The 24,966-nt window shown below is 37.8% G+C and overlaps 1 protein-coding gene across 1 annotated transcript in view; it reads right to left on the minus strand.

Annotated features, from left to right (window-relative positions):
• Positions 1-24,966, minus strand: part of acvr2ab (activin A receptor type 2Ab) — a 48,105-nt gene that overhangs the window by 13,487 nt on the left and 9,652 nt on the right. The window contains exons 2-4 of the mRNA XM_028464371.1: positions 12,847-13,054; positions 10,888-11,021; positions 8,676-8,830 (exon numbers count right to left, since the gene is read on the minus strand). Coding sequence (XP_028320172.1) covers positions 8,676-8,830; positions 10,888-11,021; positions 12,847-13,054 — 497 coding nt within the window. The remainder of the gene's footprint in view (positions 1-8,675; positions 8,831-10,887; positions 11,022-12,846; positions 13,055-24,966) is intronic.

The following is a 24,966-nucleotide window of genomic DNA, read 5'->3' on the forward strand; positions in this document are numbered from 1 at the left end:
TCCAGGTCCAAAACACTTGGTTCTTAAATAAGTCTCTCTTCATTAGTCTTCAATGTGTACAAATCTCTATTTTAATAAAAAAAATAGCAAAATAATAATAGGTTGTTTTTTCCCCCAAAAAATTCTTTTATCTCTAGTTTTTGCACTGAAATTAAAAATAGTTTAAAATAGTCGATACCATTAAATATTATTCAAATCTTTTTGTACTTCTTTATTTCTTTTCTACATTATTTTTATTTAGTTTAAACCCCTAAATTTGTGGATTTTCACATTTTATTCCTTTAATAAATTAAATTCTATTTCATAAAAAATTTGAAATTTTTGATTAGAAAATATTCAAAAAAGTATGGATTTTGGTTTGCTTTTAAAAAGATTTCCCTTTGAACATCATGTTTTAATAAACTAAAATGTTCCAACTTTGTTGTGAATGAGCATTTTTTCTTGACACTAAATACATTTTTTAAAAAAAAATATAATTCCTTCTATAAGGAACATGCCTTTTTCTGTTTATTTAATAAAACAACATGAAACTAGTAATATTTGACAATCTGAAAAGAACACTTAAAATCAAATTCATTGATCCTATTAAAATGTAATTTTCCATATTTCTTCATTGCTTACTTGGACTATTTACGATCCTTAAATAATCCACAGTCTGCACACAATATATCCGACACTTTGTATTCAGGCACTTGTGCAGGAAACAATGCGACCCATTGCTGAGCCGCAGCACTAATCACAGTGTAATCAAGTGCACAAACATCACAGGTGGACATTGTTCAAAGGAACAGGGCTGCATTCAAAGCCGCGTTGGGCGGTTTCCACCATGCACGATACATTTCCACACAGAAACCTAATCATGCAGCAAATTAGGCACAAACGGGTGAACAAGATGCAAAAGTGAAATAAGAAAGAAAATGATGGCGGTGGTCCGGGAGGTGGGTGGGAGGGTGGGGGTTGATGTGTGGGGCTCATACCAAGCTCTAAACCCAGAAACTGACTTCAGGGAAACTGTTCTTACCTCCACCATTATGTGAAAGGCGTGCTTGTTGGAAAAAGGAACATAGGAAGCAGATGTTCGGTCAGTTAGTCGATGAATCAGATGCAGAAGTAGAACGATGCTGAGAAAGCTTCCTTTCATATCCAGGATCCACGAATGTTAAAAGCAGCTAAACATAATCCCTCGTTCCGCACAGACACATTCTCCACATTTGAGGATATTTCAAAATAAACAATTGGGAAAACAAAACATTTAAGAAAGATAAATGCATGTTATATTTCTTGTGGATTTTGTCCGAACTGCACAGAAAATCAGATGTAGTTACGTGCGCTGTAACTTGAGAAAGCTCTCCCAGGGAGAAAACAACAAAGAATAAGATATAATACATATCTACACTACTATCTGTCCACGCACTCGTCCGAACTCTATATTATTTATATAGTTTTTCCTCGTTTCACACCGTTGGTGGTTCTTTCTAACCACAATGGCGTGCACAGTTCATTCGCAACTGTGCCGCGTGTGCTACATTACTATCTTACAGAAAATCAAGCAAAAAATTGCAATATGACAGATTACACCCTCACGTGAATGTTTTGGGACGATATCAAGCATTAGCACAAAGCCTTTTTTCCGGATGGGCGACGGGACGAAAATGTCAAATCTTGACGGAATAAACCCCCACCTTCACATTTAGTGACAACATCGCACATTTCCGCAATATTTTTTTGCTCGACAACGTAAAAGTGTAAGAAAAAATGTATTTGGCGATATATCACGGTGCTATTATTGTATCAATCCAACAAATTTCTGAATTGATGATTTTATCGTGTTGTCTAACAAAAAACATATTTATTTGCGGTAACATGCCTGGCACGTAAACGCCTGGTCACTAGGTGTCAGCGAACCACATCAGACCTTGTGAAACTACCTCACCCCTCAAGAATTTAAGAACTTAACAGAATCAGAATCTGTTGTAGAATCAAGAGTTTAGCTTTTTTGTAAAATGTAATTTGACAGTTTGATAAATGTACTACTCATTTTGGATATTGCTACTTGAATTACAGTTAGTTACCATTTACTTGTTATTGAAAGTGTACATTTTTAACATGTAAAGGTAAGGAATTTGTAATTACCGATAATGCGATATATCGCAATGCATATCGTATTGTTTAATAAAAGGATATATTGCACAGTGACATGCAAATAGTGAATCGTATCGGCAGATTCATGGCAATGCACAACCCTAGTAAAACAGGTAAACAAATGTCTAGCAAGTGTAGCAACTGCTCGCGCACAATCTCTTGCGTAACTGTTTTAAGCATGAATGGCATGATTTCGATAATTTTATTGACATCTAATTAGGGAAATACGATAAATTGTAAACTAAATGGAACATTTAAAAGGAATAACCTGAGGCTCTAGGTTTGCCTTATGTAGCAACAACATTTTTATTTACTCTTACAGGAAGTCATTACCCTGTTTGAACAGGAGATACAAGGTGCAGCCTTTAATTGTGAACACTGTGGATGAATATTTGTCACCTGTCAGAATAAATTAAAAACAATCACCACCTCAGAAGAACAGATATATTTAGTTACACCCAGAGGAGTAAAAGTTAAAACAAACAGAGGCTTAGAAAATCAGCAATAACCAGTATAAAGAAGCTCAGCTCAGGTTGGTAATGGTTCACTCCACATACTGTATTCATTTTCGTATAAAAGCTGAGCAAACTGATACCAGTTTGCATTCACTTCACACCGGAGTGGGAAAAGTACAGCCTCTGTGGCAAATACGCATTTCAACATCATCGCTTCACTGCTTATGTCGTCACAGGGTTTTCAAGTTAATGTGAGAGTCAGACTCACACTTTCTCTTATGTAAAATTGAGAAAACTATTTCTGTCATTTCCGGGTCAGTTTCACCATTTTCTTCCATTAATTTAAATTTTTACAATAAATAAATTACATGGAAATGCATGACATTGTGCCAAAACATGCATGCGAGGGATTATTCCGTGTCATTTTACCATTTTTGCTTGATTTTGTTTAAAAAATGATTATACAGACATTGCAATTTCCATTTCAGGAAGTAATTTCTGTGCATTTTACGCAAATCATCATTGTCAAACTTAAACTCTCCATTTCAAATTTAAAAAGTTGTGACTTTTATGCCAAAAAAGTGGTATACAGTAGGTTTATACAACTTAAACTGAGCAAAAAAAAATCTAAATATCTAAATATATACCCTAAAAAAAAAAAAAACATCAAAGAGTAAAAATGTAAAGTAAAACTAACATTTCGTGAGTTTAATCCAAAGTTTATACGCGAAAGCCGCATCAACATAAAGAATAGAATCTGAAGGCAAACTAACGCCTAACCAAGCTTCATGACGGTGATGGGAGAAGATGAATGGATGGACCTTTGTTATCTTTCTTTAGGAAATTAAGAGAATAAAGCTGCGATAATGAACAAAGTCATGATCATTAAAGAGCGATTACTCCTGTATCACGAGCACGGCATGTTTGATTACATCCATTAAAGAATAAATGAGACCCATCTGATGCATTTTCTCTTTGGCCTTCTTTTAACACACTATTGATTATTCCACAAAAAAAAAAAAAAAAAAAAAAAAAGGCCAAAAATGTATAAAAAAATACAACTTCTTTGCCTCGCAGAGGCTTGTTTTAATTATAAGATTTAATGCATTTTGCAAAACCGATGAAGGTAAATAACCTTCACAGGTATGATACACACACACACACGCACATACACACGCAATATCCAACCTCCTACAAGTGTGTCCAATTTGTGTCTGCCACATTAAAAATACATGAGTGCATGCAGAGCATTATGCCCCGGCTGCTGCAGTGAAAGGTTTTATAGTGGCATGACAAAGCAATAATGAAAGTCCTGCCAGTTGGCACGCTGCATAACTAACTAAACCCATGATATAATCTGTTTATGACTTCTTATAAGGGCGTAGAAATCGGAGAAGGGTTTTAGAAGATGACGAATTAAAAATAAAGTGGGGGTTATTTTTCCTGCCACCAGGGGGCGCTACATCAACCCTGCTTAAAATAATTGCGGAAATTTTTTAATCAAAGTGTGGGCCCTAGCTGGATTGTCCCAAGTATTCTACGAGTTACCCACGAAAAAATGTACAGAAGATGGAATATTAATGAGGTAATTTAATGCAACACAAATTAACAATGCTAATAATGTGAGTGCAGCTAACGTAACTAAAAATAACGCAGGTTTACTGAAATTACATGCAACACATATTGACCTACTTACAGTAAGTAAAGCCTTATTATTAAATTATTGAAACTATACAGTAAAGGGAACATACGCTAATGCAAGTTGTAGAGTTTATCTTACAGTAAAACTATGATGCTACGTGTGATAGCATGACTCATACGTAATGATTTTGATGCATCAACAACTTAAAACTAGTTTCGAAATGATGCAAGGTAATTAATTGCTAAAATTGAGGTAAATCATCCGCGTTAAGGCTCCATTTTCTTGACCAATCTTGCAGAATCTATCAAAATATTCCATCTATTGATCCTATTTGATCAGTTTACCTCACTGATAAGTATTTTCTTAAGGTAGAACCTTGTATATCAAAACAGTCTCAATTAAATAAACTTGTATAAGCTCAGAACACTTCTAATGAAAAGCCGAATAGCACAGCGTTAATACATGATGCAACCAAACTAACACTGCCCCGTGCTAGTAGAATAAATAGCCAGTTGGTAATGTGTACATCCAAACTTACGAGATATGATCAGAATATGACTTTCAATCTGGTCGATCAGTTTACAAGACAATTCATTATTTAACAGGTTTTTAAGATGCTATCCCATATTGTTTTTTTGCTCTCGGTAAGATTGATGATAGAAATTGAGAAGACATCTGATATTTCCATCCTTGAATGCCTTATTTTGATGGTGTAGGTTTTCTCGCCCTCCTTCTGGTTGATGGTGTTTTGTTTTTTTCCCTCTCCTCTTGCTTGAAGCAGTCCTTGATGACTTTGCGAATGAGCGGCTTAAGTGATTGTCAGTGTCACCACTGTTTTTTTTTTATTTTTATTTTAAATGGAGCCTGTGGCAAAGAGCAAAAACACATTCTTCAACAACAACAGATAGAAATAAATCCCCTCCTTCAGCATCCATCACCCGCTTCCTCTATTAAAACATCAGGCTTAAAAACATCACTCATGACTGCCAGAACGGCTGTTTTATGAGAGCAGGTGGGTGGAATTTTGCTGCAGTAACACTTCTCCAACCTAAAGGTCTTTCCCACACCAAACCAAGTATGTGGCGGAAAAACAAAACACGAAAACGTTCTCTGCAGGGAAAATTGCATGTTAAACCTGCAGGTGGCGATACAGTGCCGGTGCCACTAAATGGTTTTTTAAGGAAAATTGAAGTGACAGCAACGTAAGATAATTAACAAAATGCTAATCAGGGCTAGCAAATTTTTATGAAAAAACAAAACACACATTTTTACTTAACAATTTACTGTGGCACATTGTAATGTTAAAAACGTCAGAATAGCAAACGTTTGAAAACCCACTTATTTTTTCCTAAATAAAATGACTAGAAAGATGGTTAAAAACAAAATAATTTCTTCTTTGTGGCCCGTTAACCAAACCGGTGGTTGGAGACCAATGGCCTAGGTGTTAAGAAAGCGGACTACCATTATTGTTGGTCCAAAACCCTTAACCCCAAAGTATTGCTCAATAGTACCTTTCATTTTTAAAGTTAAAAAAGCCTCCCAATCTATTAAAATAGCCAGTTTTGGGGGTTTTGAGTTTCTGTCGTTAGATAATCGTATGCAAAATATTTTCCTTGTAAAGCCAAATAAACAACAAATGAGCCTCACAGTTCTTCGGCCCAACACTTTTACAACTACCGTGGTGAAGTGTTATTACCCAATACGGCCAATCCAGCACTGCCCCCTGGTGGCAGAATACACGACTCAAAATAACCAGGAAGGGGTGATAAAAGCATAGCTTAAATAAGTGGACGTGTTTCATTTGGCAAACCATTTTTTTTCAAATTGATTACGTGCATAATAGAATACTCATGTACTACAGTAATGGATAGCTTCTCTCCTTATTTCAAGCGTAATTTGAACACTATTCTGCCCCCTATTTACACTTAATATTCTTTGTTTTCCTGTCATGTCTACTTAAACCACTGTTTTTCAACCTTGGGGTCGCCTGGAATTGAAACGGGGTAAATTAAAATTTTAAAATGTTTTGAATTATTATTTTTTTTCAATCACACATCACAACAAATATGATATAACATCCTATACTTCAAGATTTGTGATATCAAAATGGGGTCACAGCTCGGAAAAGGTTGGGAACCTCCGACTTAAACCATGCACTTGGCTTCATCAGGTGAAACAATAGGTCGGATTTGGCATTTGGTACTTTGGAACTTTAACACGTGCTATAACTAAACGGATGTAATGTGTTTTTTGTCGCCTGCTCCAGCAGTTTGCGTGCGTTTAATTAGCGCCATTGCACGTAATGGAATCCACCCTGATCCGTGTGAACATTCACTCCTTTTCTCTCCACCTGTCCTTCAGCACCTGCTCATTCATGCAAGAAACACACCTCTGCACGCAAACACACACACACACACCCCGGGCGTGACTTCCTCTCTCGTGCCGTTTTTTTTTTTTTTTTTTTTGATAAATCTTTCAGTCGTTCTTCTGCGTCTGCCCATTCCTCTCTGTCACGATGTGCAGATTAAACAGACTCCAGGTTAAGATGTTCCTTTAATGCACATCAGCAGTTCTTCCCGCTATTTCTTTTTTTTTAATCGTCTTCCTGCTGTGCTTTGGCCCTGTTCAAATACAATAAGTCCTAACTGCCTCCCCCACACTCTCCTCTCAGGCGGAGCTGCAAGCGTCTCTGTGTTTAGTTTTGTTTGCCTATATAAAGCCTCATCAATAATTCAGAGGCCCCTGACTCCTCTTCCATACGGCGGAGGCTCAGCATGGGTTTTCTTTCCCCCGGCTGACACACAGCACAGATTATAGCTCTGCCCAACAGCCACACAATCACAGAGACTAAATTAATCAGGAGTGGAGAAAAATTGTCCTAATTTTCTTTTCAGTCGGTTTTACACAAACGCTGCGAGTATTCAATTTAGAGATCCAACATGGCATGGTGAGGTTTTTCTATAAAAATAATGCAACAAAGTGCACAGCTGAGGACAGTGTAGAGAAGACAGGATGAGTAATAGGAGGTGAATGAGTTTGAAATCAGATGTGGGTAAAAGCATTTTTTCCCGCAATGTTAAATTAACTCTGTTCTCCACATGAAGTCTAATTGCTGCCTGCGATTAAAAGCCCATTCGGCACTGTATGAACAACGTGTGCTCGGTCCATCTGCGGACAAGCCAAAGAAGAAGAAATTTTTAAAAAAAAAGCAGAGTCAAAGGAGGAGGAGGTGATCCAGGACTCATTTTATCCTTCACTGCCAATCTGACAGATGAGGAGACCATCCACAGGCGCACGATTTGTCCCTTCTGACTGACTGTAGCTCTGAGAGGACGAGGCTAGGACAATCATTTGGGACGATGGATGCTAAGCGCAGAGCGAGATGAAACCAACTTCAAACACCTTCTGCTGGGAGCCACGAATGAGCTTTAATTAATACACAGTTTGACACTCTAAAGGGTGTTATCCCTTCATTAAGGATTAATACAGACACAATATTAAACACTGTATTCATTCAGAAATGTCAGTTACCATGGAAACGGAACCTTTTTGGGGGTAAAAAAAAAAGTTTAGCTTTGATTCCGTAACCACAACGACCAAACAAAATTACAGCCTAGTTTAGCCTTTTGATTCATTACCATGGTAACAGAGTCTCGGGAATACCACAGATGGACAACCGGTTCCACAGAACTCTTTTCCACAGTAAACAAAAACAGTTTAAGAATAAGGGAAAAGCATCACCCTGATTCTGTGAAGGAGTTTGTTACCACGGTAACTGCATCTCTTCACATAAACGCCTCTTTTACAATGTAAATAAATCCATTGACACAAAAAGTTTCTGTTACCCTGGCGACTGAATAAATTGTAATAAAAGTTCCGGTTACCACAGTGACTGAATCAGAGTTACAACATTTACTGAATTTGTTGATGTCAGATTTTCTGTCACCACCGGAACAAAATCTGTCAACATAGGAGTTTCTGTCACTACGGTAACTGAAACCATTGGCATTAGAGTTTGTCACTTGAGAAACTAAATCTGTTGGCAGAAGAGTTTCTGTTGCCACGGTAACTGAACCTTCGAGGGTCCCGGCTGGTTATTGTGTACTTGAGTGAGGTCACAGTTTTGAGTGTCTCAAAACCATTTTATATCAACAACTTATAACCTTATATTGGATGATGTTTGTACTGTACTCTGGATTTTCCATTCCAGAGAAAGTTAATCAGGATTTGGTGAACCACATTTGTGAAAAAAGGAAATGGAAATGGACAAAAAGAACATATAACAGCCTAATAGTGATAGTTTTCTGCATGTAGATTCAAAATGAAATTGAAAATGCTCCTGCCTGGAGGAATGAAGACAACGGGTGAAGGCGTAATGAATGAAGACAAAGAGAAAACACAAACATGCACCGTTTGGTCACGGCGGTGAGACTTACATGTGTTGGGACGAGAGCTGCGGGATAGGCCAGTTTGTGATGCCTCCACATCCAGAAGGAGAAGAGCACGACTGCAGCCAGGCCGATGATGGGCACCAGTGAGTACAGCAGCGTGCTGAAGAGCGGGGGCTTCTGTGGGAACGGGTTGGAGGTGGCTGCATCGGGAGAGAAGACAAACACGTTTAGGGAGAAACTGCACAGACAGCAGATTTACCAAGGCTTATAGCTTGGAATGATTGATAACTATCAGTCCTAATAACATAGCCCCGCCCCTTTACACTTTGACCCTACACAGCCAACATTACTGTGTGCCAAGCTAACCAAAACATGAACTGGTCGCCGATTTAGTTCCTTCAAAGTTTCAGAGGAAGATTGCACATTTACTGTTCGCAATTTTTCTATTTGGCTGTAACATAGGGCAGGAACAGATCTATTATTTATAGGTCTGTAACAGAGGACAGGAACAGATCTGTATACTATACGTCTGTAATAAAGGGCAGGAACATATTTGTATACTATATGTCTGTAATAAAGGGCAGGAACAGATCTGTATCCTATACATCTGCAATAAAGGGCAGGAACAGATCTACTCTTTTTATGTCTGTAAAAGGATAGGAACAGATCTATTCTTCATACATTTGAAGCAAAGGACAGGAACAGATCTATTCTTTATACGCTCGCAAACAAAGGACAGGAGCAGATCTATTTTCATGATTAAGGGCAAGAACAGATCTATTCTTTATACATTCGAAACAAAGGGCAGGAACAGATCTACAGTATTCTTTATAAGTCTGTAAAAGAGGGAAGGAACAGATCTATTTTCAATATAAAGGACAGGAACAGATCTGCTATCCATTTGTCTGAAATAAAGGACAGGAACAGATCTAATCTTCATAGGTCTGTAAAAGAGGACAGAAACAGATCTATTTTCAATATAGAGGACAGGAACAAATCTGTTTTTCTACGTTTGCAACAAAGGACAGGCACAGATCTATTCTTTATAACGTCTGTCAACAGAGGACAAGAACAGCTCTATTACATATACATCTGTATTAAAGGAAAGCTACCAATCTAGTCTTTATAAATCTGTTTGTTGTGTAAAAATGTTTTGTGACAACAGACTACGTGGCTTTAAAAATGACAATTTTCTTTGAATCATTGATCTGACAGAGCTATAAAAATACCGTATCATGTGAAAACATTAAGTCCCCATCAGTGCGTCACTACTTAGCAGCACAGGGAGAGAGATCACATCAGTGCACGCACACACCAGCACACACACACACACACCAGCACACATGCACCCCCAGCGGGATTAACAAATCCATCTCGTGACATAACGTAATCCTCCTGCCAGAAATAACGGAGCGCTGAACTGTGTCCGACCCACACGGGAGGAGCCGGCCTCCAATCACCGAGCCACGCTGACCGGCCACTGACGTGCTAGAGGCAGGGATTGACAGAGATAAGAGCCAATGGGGAGGAGCCATCTGTCAAAGAATGCTGCTTTGCACGGACCATTTAAAAGGCAGGAGCTCATGTTTACTCCTTTAGAGACACACCGGCACTACTAAAGCAATATTGATATCTATGTAAACAAAACATGATCTAACTACATAAACAAAAGATATAATAAAAAACATAGGAAATTATCTACATTTATATCTATTTATGTCTGAATATGTTTTGCTGCTTTTTATATATATATACACATCAGTACTATATGGTAAAAATGTAATAATGATTTAAAATATTATTATATATTTTAGGGATGTATTATTGGGGATATTTTAATTCATAAGAATATGCTTATTTAGGAAAATAAAATGCAAAAATGTAATTTTGAATTAATTTGATTAAAAAAAGACGATTTTGGCTATTTAAAAAAATACCTATATTTAAATCTACCGACAGATGATTTTCTTCTGTCGTGATTTATTGTTTTTTGATACACAAATCTTTTCCCCATACTAAAATTTACGTTTTAACCAATATGTTTTGATTCATCAATATTTAATTTTCAGGAAAATGTTTAATTTTATTCTATTTTCTAAATACTAAGCATGTGGTTTTACATTTATTTTACATTTTGTGTTGCCTTATGTCTACTAAATGGGCCAAATATAAAATTAAGTCGGAGAGCCAAAGAAAATCCTTGAGAGATTCCCAGAGGACTAAAGTTGCGTGTGCATGTGTGTGTGCACATGCTCACTGTAGGCGGTGGAATGGTGCTGGTCGCTCTGCGGCTGCGTCTCCGGAGCGAAGAAAAACTTCTCGTTGCACATGTTTCCATCACAGCAGCAGAAGAAGATGTCGGGGCTCTCCTTTTTCTCTACACACTCGTTACTGTGAAGGACACGAGGTGGAACACGCACACACACACGCACACACAAACAGCACAGGGAAGAAATTTAGTGTTAAAACGCGTGCTCTTCGCAGACATTTCACCCTTTCCCCTTCATGACATGAAAACAATACATTATAAAACACCTCCTACGCACACGCGCACACATACACACACACTAACTAGCATAGCCATCAGATAAAAGCAAGAGGAAGTGGCAGCCGCCCTCGACGTGCAGCGGACTCTCCGGGGAGGCCAGGCGGCGCCGTCTGAGCTGACCTGCCCAAACTGAGGCTGTAAATTTAAACCAGTGGAGCTCAAAACACACTGATCGTTTTCTCCTATCTTTTCAAAGGCTGGGTCGCTCAAAATCAGGGCACTCAAACGTTCCTCATCCGTTCCCTGAAGAAAAAAAAAAAAGCCATCAAAGTGATGGCGTTTGGAGGAAATATGAACCAGCCACTGCACTGACTGTCAAAAAAACTAAATAGCAGCGACAGATGGAGAGGGGACTTTTGGCCACCCAAAATTTCTGTACGGAAATGGCCCAACATTATTATTAATTTATACAATTGCAATTTATTAATTTTAGTCAGGTTAGTACACATTCATAGCCATAAATGCAATGGTAATAATAATTGGCATGATAATGTCTTTGGGTGTTTCAGTGTTCGGCCTTTGTTTTCTCATTTTCATTTCGAAACGGCTGCTTCACAGGTCGTCAAAAATAGTCGCGACGGATGTCCAGGAGACGGTTTTTAGTGAAAAAGAAGAATAAAAAAATAAAAAAATTTAGTCTTCAAATCTATTTTTTTTACGTAAACGTTTCACTGAATCTTTGTCTTTTAAACCATTATTGGGAATTATTAGGTAAAAATGGTTGCTTAAAAGAAAAAAATACTATATAGATAAAATAATTTTGGGCAAATCAAGAATAAAGTCGAAATGTCGTAAATAAATTAGAAATTTAATGTCGAGATTAAAAGTCAAAAAACAAAATTAAAGTCGAAATTTCGAAAATGAACTCAATATACAATATCGTGACAAAAGTTGCAGGTCTGCTGATGAAATCTGATCTACGGAAGCTGACGAGGGCTAATTCACCGTAAGACAAACAGAAGCTCGTGGCCGTCTGTAAAATACTGTGCATTGATGATTGCGTTTAACTATACTTCAAAGTTAGGTTTAATAACAGAGATTCTTTCTTTTTTAGCTCATAAACACAGCGTTGAAGGACTTTGAAGAGATAAATTTCCATAAACGTCATCTGTTCAGAAGGAAAAACTAGTCAAGTTTGAAAGAGGTGGAGCATTAAGTCCCGCCTGTGGAGCTGTACGGAAACAGATTAGGGCCAGTTTTAATGGAGATTGTCGTATATGGTGAATTGGCCCTAGTCAGCTTCCGTAAATTTGTCTTAATTGGCAAACGTTTGACTTTTATCACGATATTGTATTTTGACTTTAATCTAGACATTTGGACTTTTTTCCTCGACATATCATATTCTTGATTTGCCTTAAATTATTTTCTCTATCAAAATTGGCCCTAATCCGCTTACGTAATATACCTAGCATCTACTGTTGGGTAGAGAACATTAATAGTTCACTTTTCTTGCCAACTGAAATGCCTGGATCTAAAAAAAAGTGTCAGCACCTACTGTTTTATTAAGCGAAAGTAAAATTCCATATATATGGAATTTCAGACAAAAAATGAGAAATAAAAAGGGAGGGAAAACCTTAGTTTTAGTTTACAAAGGAAATGACAGAAATCTAGCTGCTACAAAATAAAGACTAATCTGTGTGTTTTTATGGACATTCGTGTGTCACCCACTTGTCGTGGCAGTTGATGTCGTCCAGCCAGCAGCCCTGCTTGAAGATCTCCACCGTGCCCGAAGTGTTCTTCCACGTGGCGAAGCAGTGTCGCCGCTTATCCTTCTCGCCTTGGCATGGCTCGATGCCGCTGCGGTTCGTCCGCTCCTTCTCCCAGCTGGAGTTGTAGTACGCACACTGCTGCGTCTCCGAGCGTCCTAGGATGGCACCTGAAAAAGACGGCATTCCTAAAATGAGGGTCTGTCAGCAGAAAACGCGATTGTTATCAGTGAAAGCTGGTTATCAGAAAAGTCGAGATATACTGCTTTATGTTTTTTTGTACTTTGAAAGATTTGATAAAGCGTTGACTTTTCCCGAGGTTGATAAACAACCTTGTTTCAATGTAAAGCTTAAAAAAAGCAGCGTTTGAAAAGAAATTCAGAAGCAGAGCAGGGCGCAGATGAAAAGGTTTTTTTTTTCTTCTTTTCACCCTGGCTTCTGACAAAGGAGATAATTTAGTTTGTTATCAATAACTGTTGGAAGGACGTTTCTTTACTGGAGCCGTAAAACATTTTGTAATAACAAAAGCCACTCCAGCGCCTTTCGAAAGTGCTTCAGAGTCAATAAGGCAATATAAAAGTGAAAATAGAAGGTCGCAGGGAAAAAAAAAAAAAAGAAAAAAAGGGAGGAACTCCAATCCTTAGGGCGAGCAGCCGAATTTTGTCCCCGCCAAAATAAAAGGGTCTCAGTTTCACAAGCAGCTGGGTTTTCACATCGTGGTGTCCTGGGAAATGACAGCTTGTCAGTTTAGCACTGATGCTGCTCTCATCGGCTGTCACAGCGTTTAGACTGTGAGCAGTCACACTTTAAAGGCAGCTGAAGCTCCACTAAATGGTTTTAAATTACATCGAACAACAAAAGCATTACTTTGGTCTCCAAATATTGTCCACATTTTTTTATCGTGGCCAGAACAGTTTATATTTGGACTGCCACATTGGATTTAGTCATAGTTTTAATCATATATATATATATATATATATATATATACTGTTGTGGCAGTTTTAGTGAATGAGACGGATTCAAGCTTTAGGGTTGCTGGTCAGATGCGGACACAGGGTTTATTACTTCAAAGGGTTTTAGGAAAAGAGACCAGTCAGATTCGGACAATTGCGTATGATGATGCTAGCAGTAGTCAAAACATAGCGGAACCTCCCCAGGCAGAGGCCTTGGTGTGTGCTATTAGTGTATGATGGTATCTGGCCTGTTTAGGGCAGTCTGACCAGGAGAGAGTTCTGTAATTACATATCGTATATACAGATATTGCGAGATAAAGTAAAATGGTCAGAAATAATGGAATTACCTTCCAAAAACGGAAATAACTGTATGAAATCAATATCCTCGCCAACATGTTTTGGGAGGATATCACACGTTTTTTCACACTTTTAAGTGTAGCTACTCACTCAATCTCGCTAGATTTTGAACGAACCATTATAAAACCTGAAGCTTTGAGAAATAAAATTATTTACTAGATTTAACTTAATCATTCCCTATGAAGCTTTTTTTGCCATGAGTTTGGGACTTTAATACATCAATAAATACATAAAATCATGAAAAGACAATGAAATGGAAATAATGCAAAAAATTGGCAAAACCTCAACAGTATTTGGGAAACTTTCCAACTAAATCGGAGGTCCTATACATACAAATTGTATTTGAGTACTAATTTTATACTTTGGAGTCATATTGTGTATTTCTGTTGTTGTTTTGCTTGTCTGTTAGTTCTGTGGGTTTGCAGGGTCATTTATTGTGTTTTTGTGTACTTTTGTGGTAATTTTCTGTAATTTTGTTTATTTTTTGAGACATTTTGTATATTTTTGTTGTTTTGTGTTATTTTGGAGTCATTTTGTAAATTACCGTTGTCGTTTTGTTCAATTTTTTTTAGCAGTTCTGTGTGTTTTTGGAGTATTTTCTGTGTTTTTTCTTGTCCTTTATTGCATTTTCCTGCAATGTTGTAATTCGATTTTTTTTTTGTGATTTTGTACGTTTACTTTCGGGGGCTACATAAAATTAGACCGAGGACTGCCAGCTGCCCTCGTCTTTACCCTGAAGAAAGTGTGTTAACATTTGAGGTTCATGTCCCTTTTATTCAGTCCTGACTGCAAGAACAAAAAGACTCTGAGACAGCACAGCCATTGACTTCACACAGCGTGTTTGGTCTGGAGTCTAAGGAGCTTGCAGAAAGCAGGTCTCACTTTAAGTAACAGAGGTTAACTTTAGACATCATGCAATTTTCAGTTAAAAAAATTAAAAAACGGCTGCTCGGGTGAAGCTGGTTCACGTCTGCATCTGCTATGGAAGTGCTACTGGTCCATTTACAGAGACGCCAACAGCTGTGGATGGAAGTGAGAGCGGAGAGAGGCGAACCTCACGGGCAGCCAAGGTCAGCAGCAGCTTTTCTCTCTCGTCAAATCCATTTCCCACCCCAGCCTCAAACTATTTCACAGCAACAGGTGCGAGTGTTCGCCGGCGACCAAATGGCTAAGAGCAAATGGCCGAGCAAGGACACATACAGAGAAAGAAAGAAAGAAAGAGAGAAACAGTCTGAGCTGCTGATTAATAGGGTGTGCAGTGTAATGAATATAACGATACAAGACATATCCCGATACCACACAATATGATATGTCTGATGTGGTTCACTGACACCTAACGACCGGGCGTTTACGTGCTATGCATACATTAGTGCAATGAAATGTTTTTTTTTCTTTTGTTAAAAAAACATGATTTGAAAAATCTTTTTCAAATCAGATTTCACTGCCGCGCGGAAGTTGTCCGCGTACCTGGTGTCACACAAAACAATGCTCGGCATGTATCGACCTGTATTAAATGTAACAGCGACTTGTATTGAAGCTGTGTGGAGAAACAGAACATGAGAAATGGAGATGAGCTTAGACGAGAGACTGGCCAAAGAGGACTGAAAGTAGAATTAGTAAGAATTTGTCTCTTTTGTAAAGCAAGCAACAAGTGTAGGACGCCATGACTGAAAATGTTAATGGCTCGCAAAGGATTGTGGGAACTGTAGGTTTGTGGGGAAAGGATTCTGGTAAATGTATGATTTTAAGGAGATTTCACAGAAAACCACTGTGACGTTCCGCTTAAAGTCCGCTAGAGCAGGGGATCTCAACTGGTCTTACTCTGGGACCCACATTTTGCCACGGTCATTAAATCCCGACCCAATTTTTTTTTAGAATTCAACCAACCTAATGTTTTTTTAAAAACGCTGTTGAAAACACAAATATATAATCTTTTTTAAAACATAAATCTATACATTTTCCTGTGCAACATGCATTTTACAGCATGCCTGTCAAAAGAAAAGTTTCTTTAAAAATAAAAGGCATGTTAAGTATTTATTTATTTTTGACTAGCTGTCCGTGACCCAACCAGTACAGGTACCTACCAGTTGAGAATCACTGCGCTAGAGTATATAAGGTCGGAGGAGCGCAGGCAATCCGCGTGGAGTCCGTTGTGCGTGGAGTATACCTGAGTACGTTTGAGCCTTTAGTGATTAAACGAGGGAAAAAAAATGTTGGAGAAGAGAATGGTTTTCAGTGACGAAGCTCATTTGATGAATCTTTAGCTGCACTTTCATCAAACTACGATAAATGATCAAAATGAGATAGTAATAGATAGTGGTAATGATGAAAAAAGCAATGAAGAACTGAAAAATGTGTCCTCCACATCTTTCAAGGTTTCATCCAACAGTCTACTATTTCACAATTCTCCTCATCAGCGACTTTGACCCAGAATCCTCCTTTTGCTAAGAATTTGTTCAGAAAGAACAAATGTCAACAGCTCAAATTTTATTCTACAGTAATGACAGGTCTGGATGCCTTTAATATTTGCTCTGAGACTAAGACGTGGCCCCGACAGATCCACGATTCAGGTGGAAATCTCCAAAGGAAACTGCAGAAATGGCACTCAGGTGTAAGTTAAGTTCAAATCAATCACTGCTGTGACCTGAGACGGAAAAGGTGCTGCAAAGCGGATAGAAAGTAAAGAAATCAATCTAGTGACAAAGCACCGGTTTAGAGTTCACCAAAGCGGATAATGTCACCAAATGCAGAGTCAACACCAGGGTTGGAGTCAATTACAATTACATTCTCAATTACTAAAGTTCAATTTCAATTTTACTAACTTTTATTCACATAGCATTGTGATGATTGTGTGCACAATGTCATTTATAAGCATCTTTACATTTAAATTTGAGTTGGAATTTAGCAATAAATATAAACTCTGTACATCATTCTATCTTCTATTATGTCCTATGAAACATATCTTAAGATTTATTAATTACTTATGTGTAAGCCATAGGCCTGTTTTGTGTTTAATTAAATTGTACATGGTCATTACAATTACAAAGTCAATCATCTTAATTCAATTACGATTACAACTGCGACAGATTCTTAAAATTACAATTATGATCATATTTACACCATAATTGGAATTATTAATCAATTACACAATTATAATTGTGTATAATTATATCTGAACTCAATTACAATTTAATTACAATACAAAGAGCAACATATTTTTTTCAATTACAATTACAACTATAATCACGTCATCATTGTAATTAATTGTCAATTGCACGATTACAAATAGAAATGCCTACAGGAACCAATTTGAGTAGAAAAAGAGTTAGTTTTTCACTCTGATGTTAAACTTTTTCGATTGTAGTAAAGCTTTCATGGAAAAACTAAAGCCAAGAAAGAAACAGCACTCGCGAGGTCATGGACTCACTGAAATGCACATACATTTGATTCATCTCGCACAGAATGAAAGCGTCACTGTCAAAATAAATAGAGTAAAACAAAGGGAACAAAAAAGTAAAAGTAAAGTAATGAAGGAGGAAGGGAAAATAAAGACGCTAAAAGCAGCGGCACGCTATTAAGGCCTAATCAACATGTCTGGTTAATTGATAATAATGGCAGAGCGAGAGGATATGCTTCAGTTAAATAGCCAAGCTCACGCGGGGGGTAAATGGAAAGAGAAAAAAAATATTGATTTTAAGCGTATATGGAGTCCATGCATCACCTAAAGCCAGGAAAACAAGGCAGCCCAGCTCTGGAGCACAGTTTTGAGGATAACAGTGACCTACATCAGAGGACTTTTTGGCAACGTTTCCCGCTGCAAGGCGTCTAAACTCTTGACCCATTTCTCAATTCACTCGAGCTTCAAGATAAACCTTCTCCCCCTCCCTGATCCTTCACTCTAAGCCTTTAAATCCACTCTGACATTCAGAGTTTTTACATTATTTTGGGCATTGACTGGTGGTGATTCCATACATGATCATTTCAAACACCTGTATTTTAATCCAAAATATCATTAAGTTTGTGTTTATTTGTTTGTTTCCCTTTGGACAAACCTGTGACAGTTTGGATTTGAGATGTTCAATATAGTGTCATAGATGCCATTATAGTCCTTATTTTTAATAGAATGAATGCAACTGGAAATGTTTCATCAGAAACAAAAAGCAAATAACTCATTTCCCCATCAGTGATCTCACCGTGATCGGCAGATTGCTAATGAAGTGGTGTTTTGGCGCCTGAACCGAGTGCTGCGTGCACTGAAGTAGGTAAACAAGCCATTCATCAGGGCTTTTTGTGAGGCTGCCAGCAGAGGGGATTGTTCGTTATGATGGAATTTGTGCTAAGGATCAACTAATCATCAGCTTCCGGGGCCGAGATAAAACGGAGCTTGCGGTGATGTATGGCTGAAAGAGGCGTTGGTTGGTGTGGGAAACTTTACGAGCTGCGATCTTTACAATAAAGGAGTCAGGCTTCAGGCTGTGAGTGCACGGTTATTTATTCCCACTGACACAATTCAATACTACTCTGTCAAATATCCAACACTGGATGTGACTATTTACAGCTCACGTTTGGAAAATTAACACGTATCTCTTAGTATGAAGTGAGAAAGGTTTATCTGAGATTGTGAAAACTCCAACAGACCTTAAAGGCAACATTCTTCATGGTGTATGTGTGTCAATTCTGTCCCATTTTATTATAAAATTAAAAACAAATAGCTGTTCTTAAAGTTTGACAATGTATATAGGGGAGAAAAAAATCTGTAAATGCAAAACACAAGATTTACTTTTGAAATAAGATTTTTTTAAAAACTACAAATGAAAATAAAGAAGAAAAAAAATGAGAAACAAGTGAGTTTATCCAAGTCCAGCATCCAAATATGTTTTTCTGTACTGAATTTACATTTAAGGTAAAGATAATTTGACCCTGCACCGCTACATGCTAAGCTAACCCAAACATGTGGGAATATTGGCTGGTATGAGATTCCTTCATTCTTAGAGAAAGCCGGTTAAAACAAAGACTTAACTGGAGGTTAAGTGTGTTGACGCGCTGCGACTGGGTGAACCCTCAATGATTCTACGGTACGGGAAATCAACACTCATGATAAAGTCTCACGATTTGAAAAAACAACCACTGTATGCAGCTCAACTCCCACCTCCTGATGGTGGGCGCGGTGAGTTGGAAATGCCTCCCACCGCCTGCCTGGAGCGCAGCTCAGATAAAAACGTTCTCCACCGTTTATAGCGCTGAGAGCATCGGAGACACTCAGGGAAGCTCGCAGAGGTTACTGCCTGAGAGTGTGTGTGGAGTTCCTACTGTTTTAAAGCCTGGCGGCGAGTACTGAATTGTACTGCAGAGTGTGAGGAAACACTGAGGTCTCTGATGTGAGAAGCTGTGGTATCTGCTCCAAAACGTTATCAGCAGATCCTTCAAGTCCCGTGTCGAACCCTTTTTTCCTGCATATCCCACAGATGCTGGTTTGGATTGATAAGTGGGAAGTCAAACTGGTTGTTGTTGCTTTAATAAACAATGAATATAGGCTGTGTGCGCGAGGTGAATGAACGACGTGATCCGAAACAGTCATCAAAACGACTCAAAAATTGACTACAGAGAAAGGATGCTTGAGTTTGGATTATGTTTCTACTCGTGACTGTAATAACAGATGTTTCATAGAATTTCCAGCCACCTACCAGACCGCCTACCCACTTTTTTGGGTTCTTTTTTAAACTGGTTTCACTATGTTTCCAAACTGCACAGCACTGGCAAAAGCAGACACGGGCAACTGGTTTTGTGCAACCCCAAAAACACACAAAGAGACTACAAAAATACACAAAAAGCAGCATAAAAACAAACATGCACACAGAAAATGACCAACACACTCTAAAAGATAACAAAAATACACAATTCTTTTAAAAAACAAACAAAAGAAAAACACTAAAACTTGCCGCCAAAATCCAAATACATATGTATTGAGCAGAAAAAAGTGGGTTTGGGGTTTAATTACTCTAACTTATAATAAATGAATAATAATAAAACTTTGAGGCCCTACACGGCAAGATTAGTGCTGGCGGTCTTAAAGTATTTACTGTTGAGGCCTAATTCTTGTGTTTTCCGCTTGGAGAACAAGAACTAAGTTCTCTGTTGTGGTGTAGAAATTCTAAATATCGTCACAGTCTGACCTGATGCAATGTTTTACACAAATCTACGTTAACGCTCCATCAGAAGATGCATGACAGAGACGGGCTGGTTAGCTTGGCTCGTGTTAGGCCCTCACAAAGGCTGTACTCTTTTTCCTGTCAGGGAGGGGAGGGGACTTTAAAAACCACCGCACTCAGCAACTGAATCCAATCCTTTTAATCCCAGCTGGAATGTCCGAGCCCACTGGTCTCCGCCTCAATTAGTGCTGATGGGACCAGTTGTCGGACAGGTCAGGGAGCACCTGGCTCCGATCCGATCCGCTCCGACTGTACAAGGAGTGCGTACCGGCCAGCCCGCTGCATACCGTACATTCCTTGCAGGACGAGCAGCTTAAAGTGCCTTGTTATCTCATGCAGAGCCCCCTCCCCCTACCGTGCACTCTGTGGATTTATGTGAAGTGTGTGCTTCACTGCAGCACCACCGTTTCAATTCATTTCTATAAAACAGGCAATCAATGAGAGCAGAATAAAAGAGGGAAGTTGGCTGTAGACAAGCCATTATACATGAGGGGACCACTTCTTTGTGAAGCCTGGCCATCTCGGTAGGAGACGTTACCCATAATGCACTGCTGTGAAGCTACTCTGTGTGCTTTATGCACGAATCACAAAGTGGAGCTGATCGAGGGAAGCAGCCTTGTGCAGTCTAAAGTACTTTAATGTGTAGGTTCTGCATCAGAAATGAATAGAAACACCACAGTTGTTCATACGGGTCAACCTTTAGTGTTTCAGGGCCTCAGATTTTCTATTGTAGCGGAAAACTGACAAAGTTATGGGGGTCACCTCCAGAAACGGAACTGGCCATATTTTTTTTGCAATAACAAATGGAATAGGGATGATCTGAAATGAAAATTCTTGGCCGAAACCAAAAACAGAAAATAAGAAAACCAAGGCCAAAAAAGAAAACACCGAATAAAATTATCATGCCATTAATTAGTACCATTGCATTTATGGCTATAGATATGTACTAACCTCATTAAAATTAAAGCATTGCAATTGCATTAATTATTATTGCTTCAAAGAATAAATCCATTTAAAAAAATATCAAAATGTATATTTAGCACTGAGGTTCCAACAATGTACAATATAAAATAAAATGTTTAACTTGACCCCATTCATGTATACATTAAATAATACTGTAGAGGCCTTTAACTGACTGGGCTGCTGAAAGATGAAAAAAATAAATACTGTATGTTCTCTCATGAAAACACAAAGTGCATTTAAGTTGTTGATGAACTTTTCATTGTTTTCACTCCTTCTCAACCTCTGCTTAAAGGAGGCTTTAGGGCTCAAATGTGTTGAAATACGGTGTTGTTGCGACATCACAACATCCTGGTTTTGCCGCGTTGTTTTGATGAAAAAAGTGTTTCGGCCAAAAACGCACATTTGGGCTATTTTTTGGTGGCCGAATTTTCAATGCATCACTGATATGGAATATACCCTTATATGCATGGTATGGGAAGCACGTTCTGCTTCTTCTTTGTCTTGAATTACATTTTCGGTATTATAAGAATGTGTGCCATGTACAGTATATATCCTGTGCATGTCAATGTTCTCCTGTCATATATCGGCCAATCTATCGGTTATCAACTAATATGTCAGATATTAAAAGCCCTTAATATCATTGATCGACCTCTAATTTCCACAATATTTTTTGCTGTAAATTGGGTGGCCTGATGTCTAGTAAGTGTAAGAACAATTGAGATATAAAGAATCGTGCTACGTAACCTCGCATGATTTCAGTGCAAGCGGAGAATGATGATGATAATTTTCCCCAATCCCGATTCTTTCACATTTTATCGACTTTCCCAAATCTTGATGTCATTACTGATGTACTAAACTTCCCAAAATATGGCATAAGATGTATAGCAAATAATTGAGAAAACTCATGTTAAGAATTTTATTTTTCTATGCTTCATCAGCGTAACAAAACAATACACTGAAATTAAGCCAAATGTCACAAGATCAATCGATCTAATGCACTTTGTTCTGTATTGCATTATATTTTCTAAAAAAAAGTAAACTTTAAATTGAAAAAAAAAGTAAAGAAAAAAGTATATAAACTATAGTTTTCTTTATATATACATTATAATATAATGAAGTCTCTTATGCTATGTGAAATTTTTGTTTAGTAAAAACCTTTTTTTTTTAAATTTGCCATTCTGAAATGGGTGACGTAGGAGCAGGTTTCCTGGATGTCGGTAACTAACACAAGCATGAGCACATTTACAGAAAGTGTCCGAGAAGCACTATCTTTGCAAACAAACACCAATCTGTCATTGATGCTATGGTATCAAAGCACAGATCAAGTTCAAACAATCTTAGGAGGATGAAGAAGATGAAGAAGAAAGCGGCGTGTCAGGGCAAGTATCGAACAGGCATTCCTGATGGATCTCCGCTCTGCTTTCTTAACTTATTGCTTTCGATTTACGCTGCTGTGTTTTTGTGTTCATTACTGATGAATGAATGGTGGTGTTTCTACAGCTCGGTGCATACTGAATGACATTTAAGCTTTATTAGACAGCGGGGCGAAAGTGACAGTCAAGGTATTGGTGGATTGACAAGCCAATGATTGGCTTTCATTAAACCAATCCATTATTTGGGACAGCGTTACCCTAAAGCAGTGACCTTAAGATTTAATAATATATGAACTCTGCACGTTGTTGCCTAAATCTGTGAACTTGATTTATTGGTAAAGCTACAAAAAACAAAGAAAAAGTCCGAAATGTCTAAAATATGTTGGGTTTTTTTTTTTAATTTACTGTATATATTGGGAGCGTGTCAATGTGAAATCCTTTCCCACTGGGCATCTGTTGTTGTTGTTTTGGAAATAAAAATTAATCACTCATGGTCTACTGAGCCAATACAACGACATATCAGTTTGATGTGCGCACTATGTAGGGCCTCTGACTTACAGTTAATTTCCTGAAACAGAAAAGCCAATGTTTTTTTTTAATCATTAATGTATTTTAAATAATGTTTAGAATTTAATTGTTTACAAAATTAAGGAGAAATATCATCATTACATGGACTAAACCCTCAACTTTTTTGTAAAAACATCCCACATTTACACAGAACTTTCCCCCATTAACGGGTAGTCAAATGTGCACAAATCTTGCTATGAAACCTCCTAATATAATGGACGTCAACTCCTGAAATGGAAATAGCTATATGAGACAGACTAGAGCCTTACCTCCATGTTTTGGGACAATATTGTGCATTTCAATGATTATTTTTTCACTGTAAAATGGGTGGCCAGATGGACCCATCAAATCTCCAGCAAAATCTCATGTGATTTAGCAAAAATATAAAATCAATAACAATAATTAACTGCATGAAGCATGTTTGGCATGATTTCGGAAAGTTTAAAAGCAAGTAATGACATTTATTTCAAGAAAGCCAGTGCAATGAAAATTAAACTGAAATGGTAAAATAGACACAAAAATAGGGGGGCTCTAATCTTTGCTTCTTTTAGCAAAAACTGACATGTTTACTGTACAATCCTTCTTTATTCATACATGTAGCATGAGAGGAGGCAGGTAGTGGAACGAGTTTGTGACAGAGGAAGGTAGGACCAATCAAAATTGTGGGAATTTTGTGAAAAATAAATCGATAAGTGGAAAAATGCCGTTGAAATCATAATTTAAAAAAAAAAATTCCCATTGATATCTAGCTCTCCTGACCACACGCCAATGCCCATAAGGGATTTTTCGTGATAAGAGGTTGCAACGACCTTAGTGAAAGTGAGGAATCTGAGCAGAAGATGGATGAGGATGTAGAAGGAAAGGAAAAAGGCTGGGACCCTTGAGATAGTCTGAAACAAGAGCAAGATGAATGTACAGCTCATAGTTTTTAATCAAGGATCAAAGCCCGGCCTCTCCGTCTCAGCAGCCAGCCTGTCTAGACTCCAACCCTCCCTAGCACATAAAGCAGCATCTGCAGGATGCATTAATTACAGCAAAGCACCATTCTGGACCATCTCAGAGCTACCAACACATCAAGTGGTCTAGACTCAAACAAAACAAAAAAAAAAAAACACTAAAAGGAGGAAAACTTGAATCTTAAAAGCTAGCGAAGAACAGCTCAATTTTGGCATGGCAGCGTATTTCCATTAAGGCTAAGAAATTGAGAAACACTTCAAAATAAGAGCTATATTATATAGAATAGGGATGGACGTTGTTGTATTGACTACAAAATGAGGCCAAAGATTCCCAGAGGATCGAAAACTTCTTCCCTATCGGTCACCTGAGAAGACCCCATTAAATATGAAATATGAAGCGGCCACTGCCAGGGTTGGAGTCAACTATAATTGTAATTGTGTAGTTGGTAATTAATTACAATTATGACATAAGAATATTTGAAATTGTAACTGAAAAAAAATCTATTGCTGTTGAAATCGTAATGGAGTTCAGATAATTGACTAATTTGTAGTTTGTAATTGGCATGAACATGTAATTAAATGCAAACCTAGGGAACCCTGTTATAGTTATATGGTTTAAACATAGACTTATGTAGTAAACCATTATTAAAATGTGTTTCATATCAAGTTTACCCGTTTATTATACCATTTAAAAAAAAAAAAGT

This window comes from Gouania willdenowi, chromosome 2, assembly GCF_900634775.1.
Source record: "Gouania willdenowi chromosome 2, fGouWil2.1, whole genome shotgun sequence".
NCBI lineage: Eukaryota > Metazoa > Chordata > Actinopteri > Blenniiformes > Gobiesocidae > Gouania > Gouania willdenowi.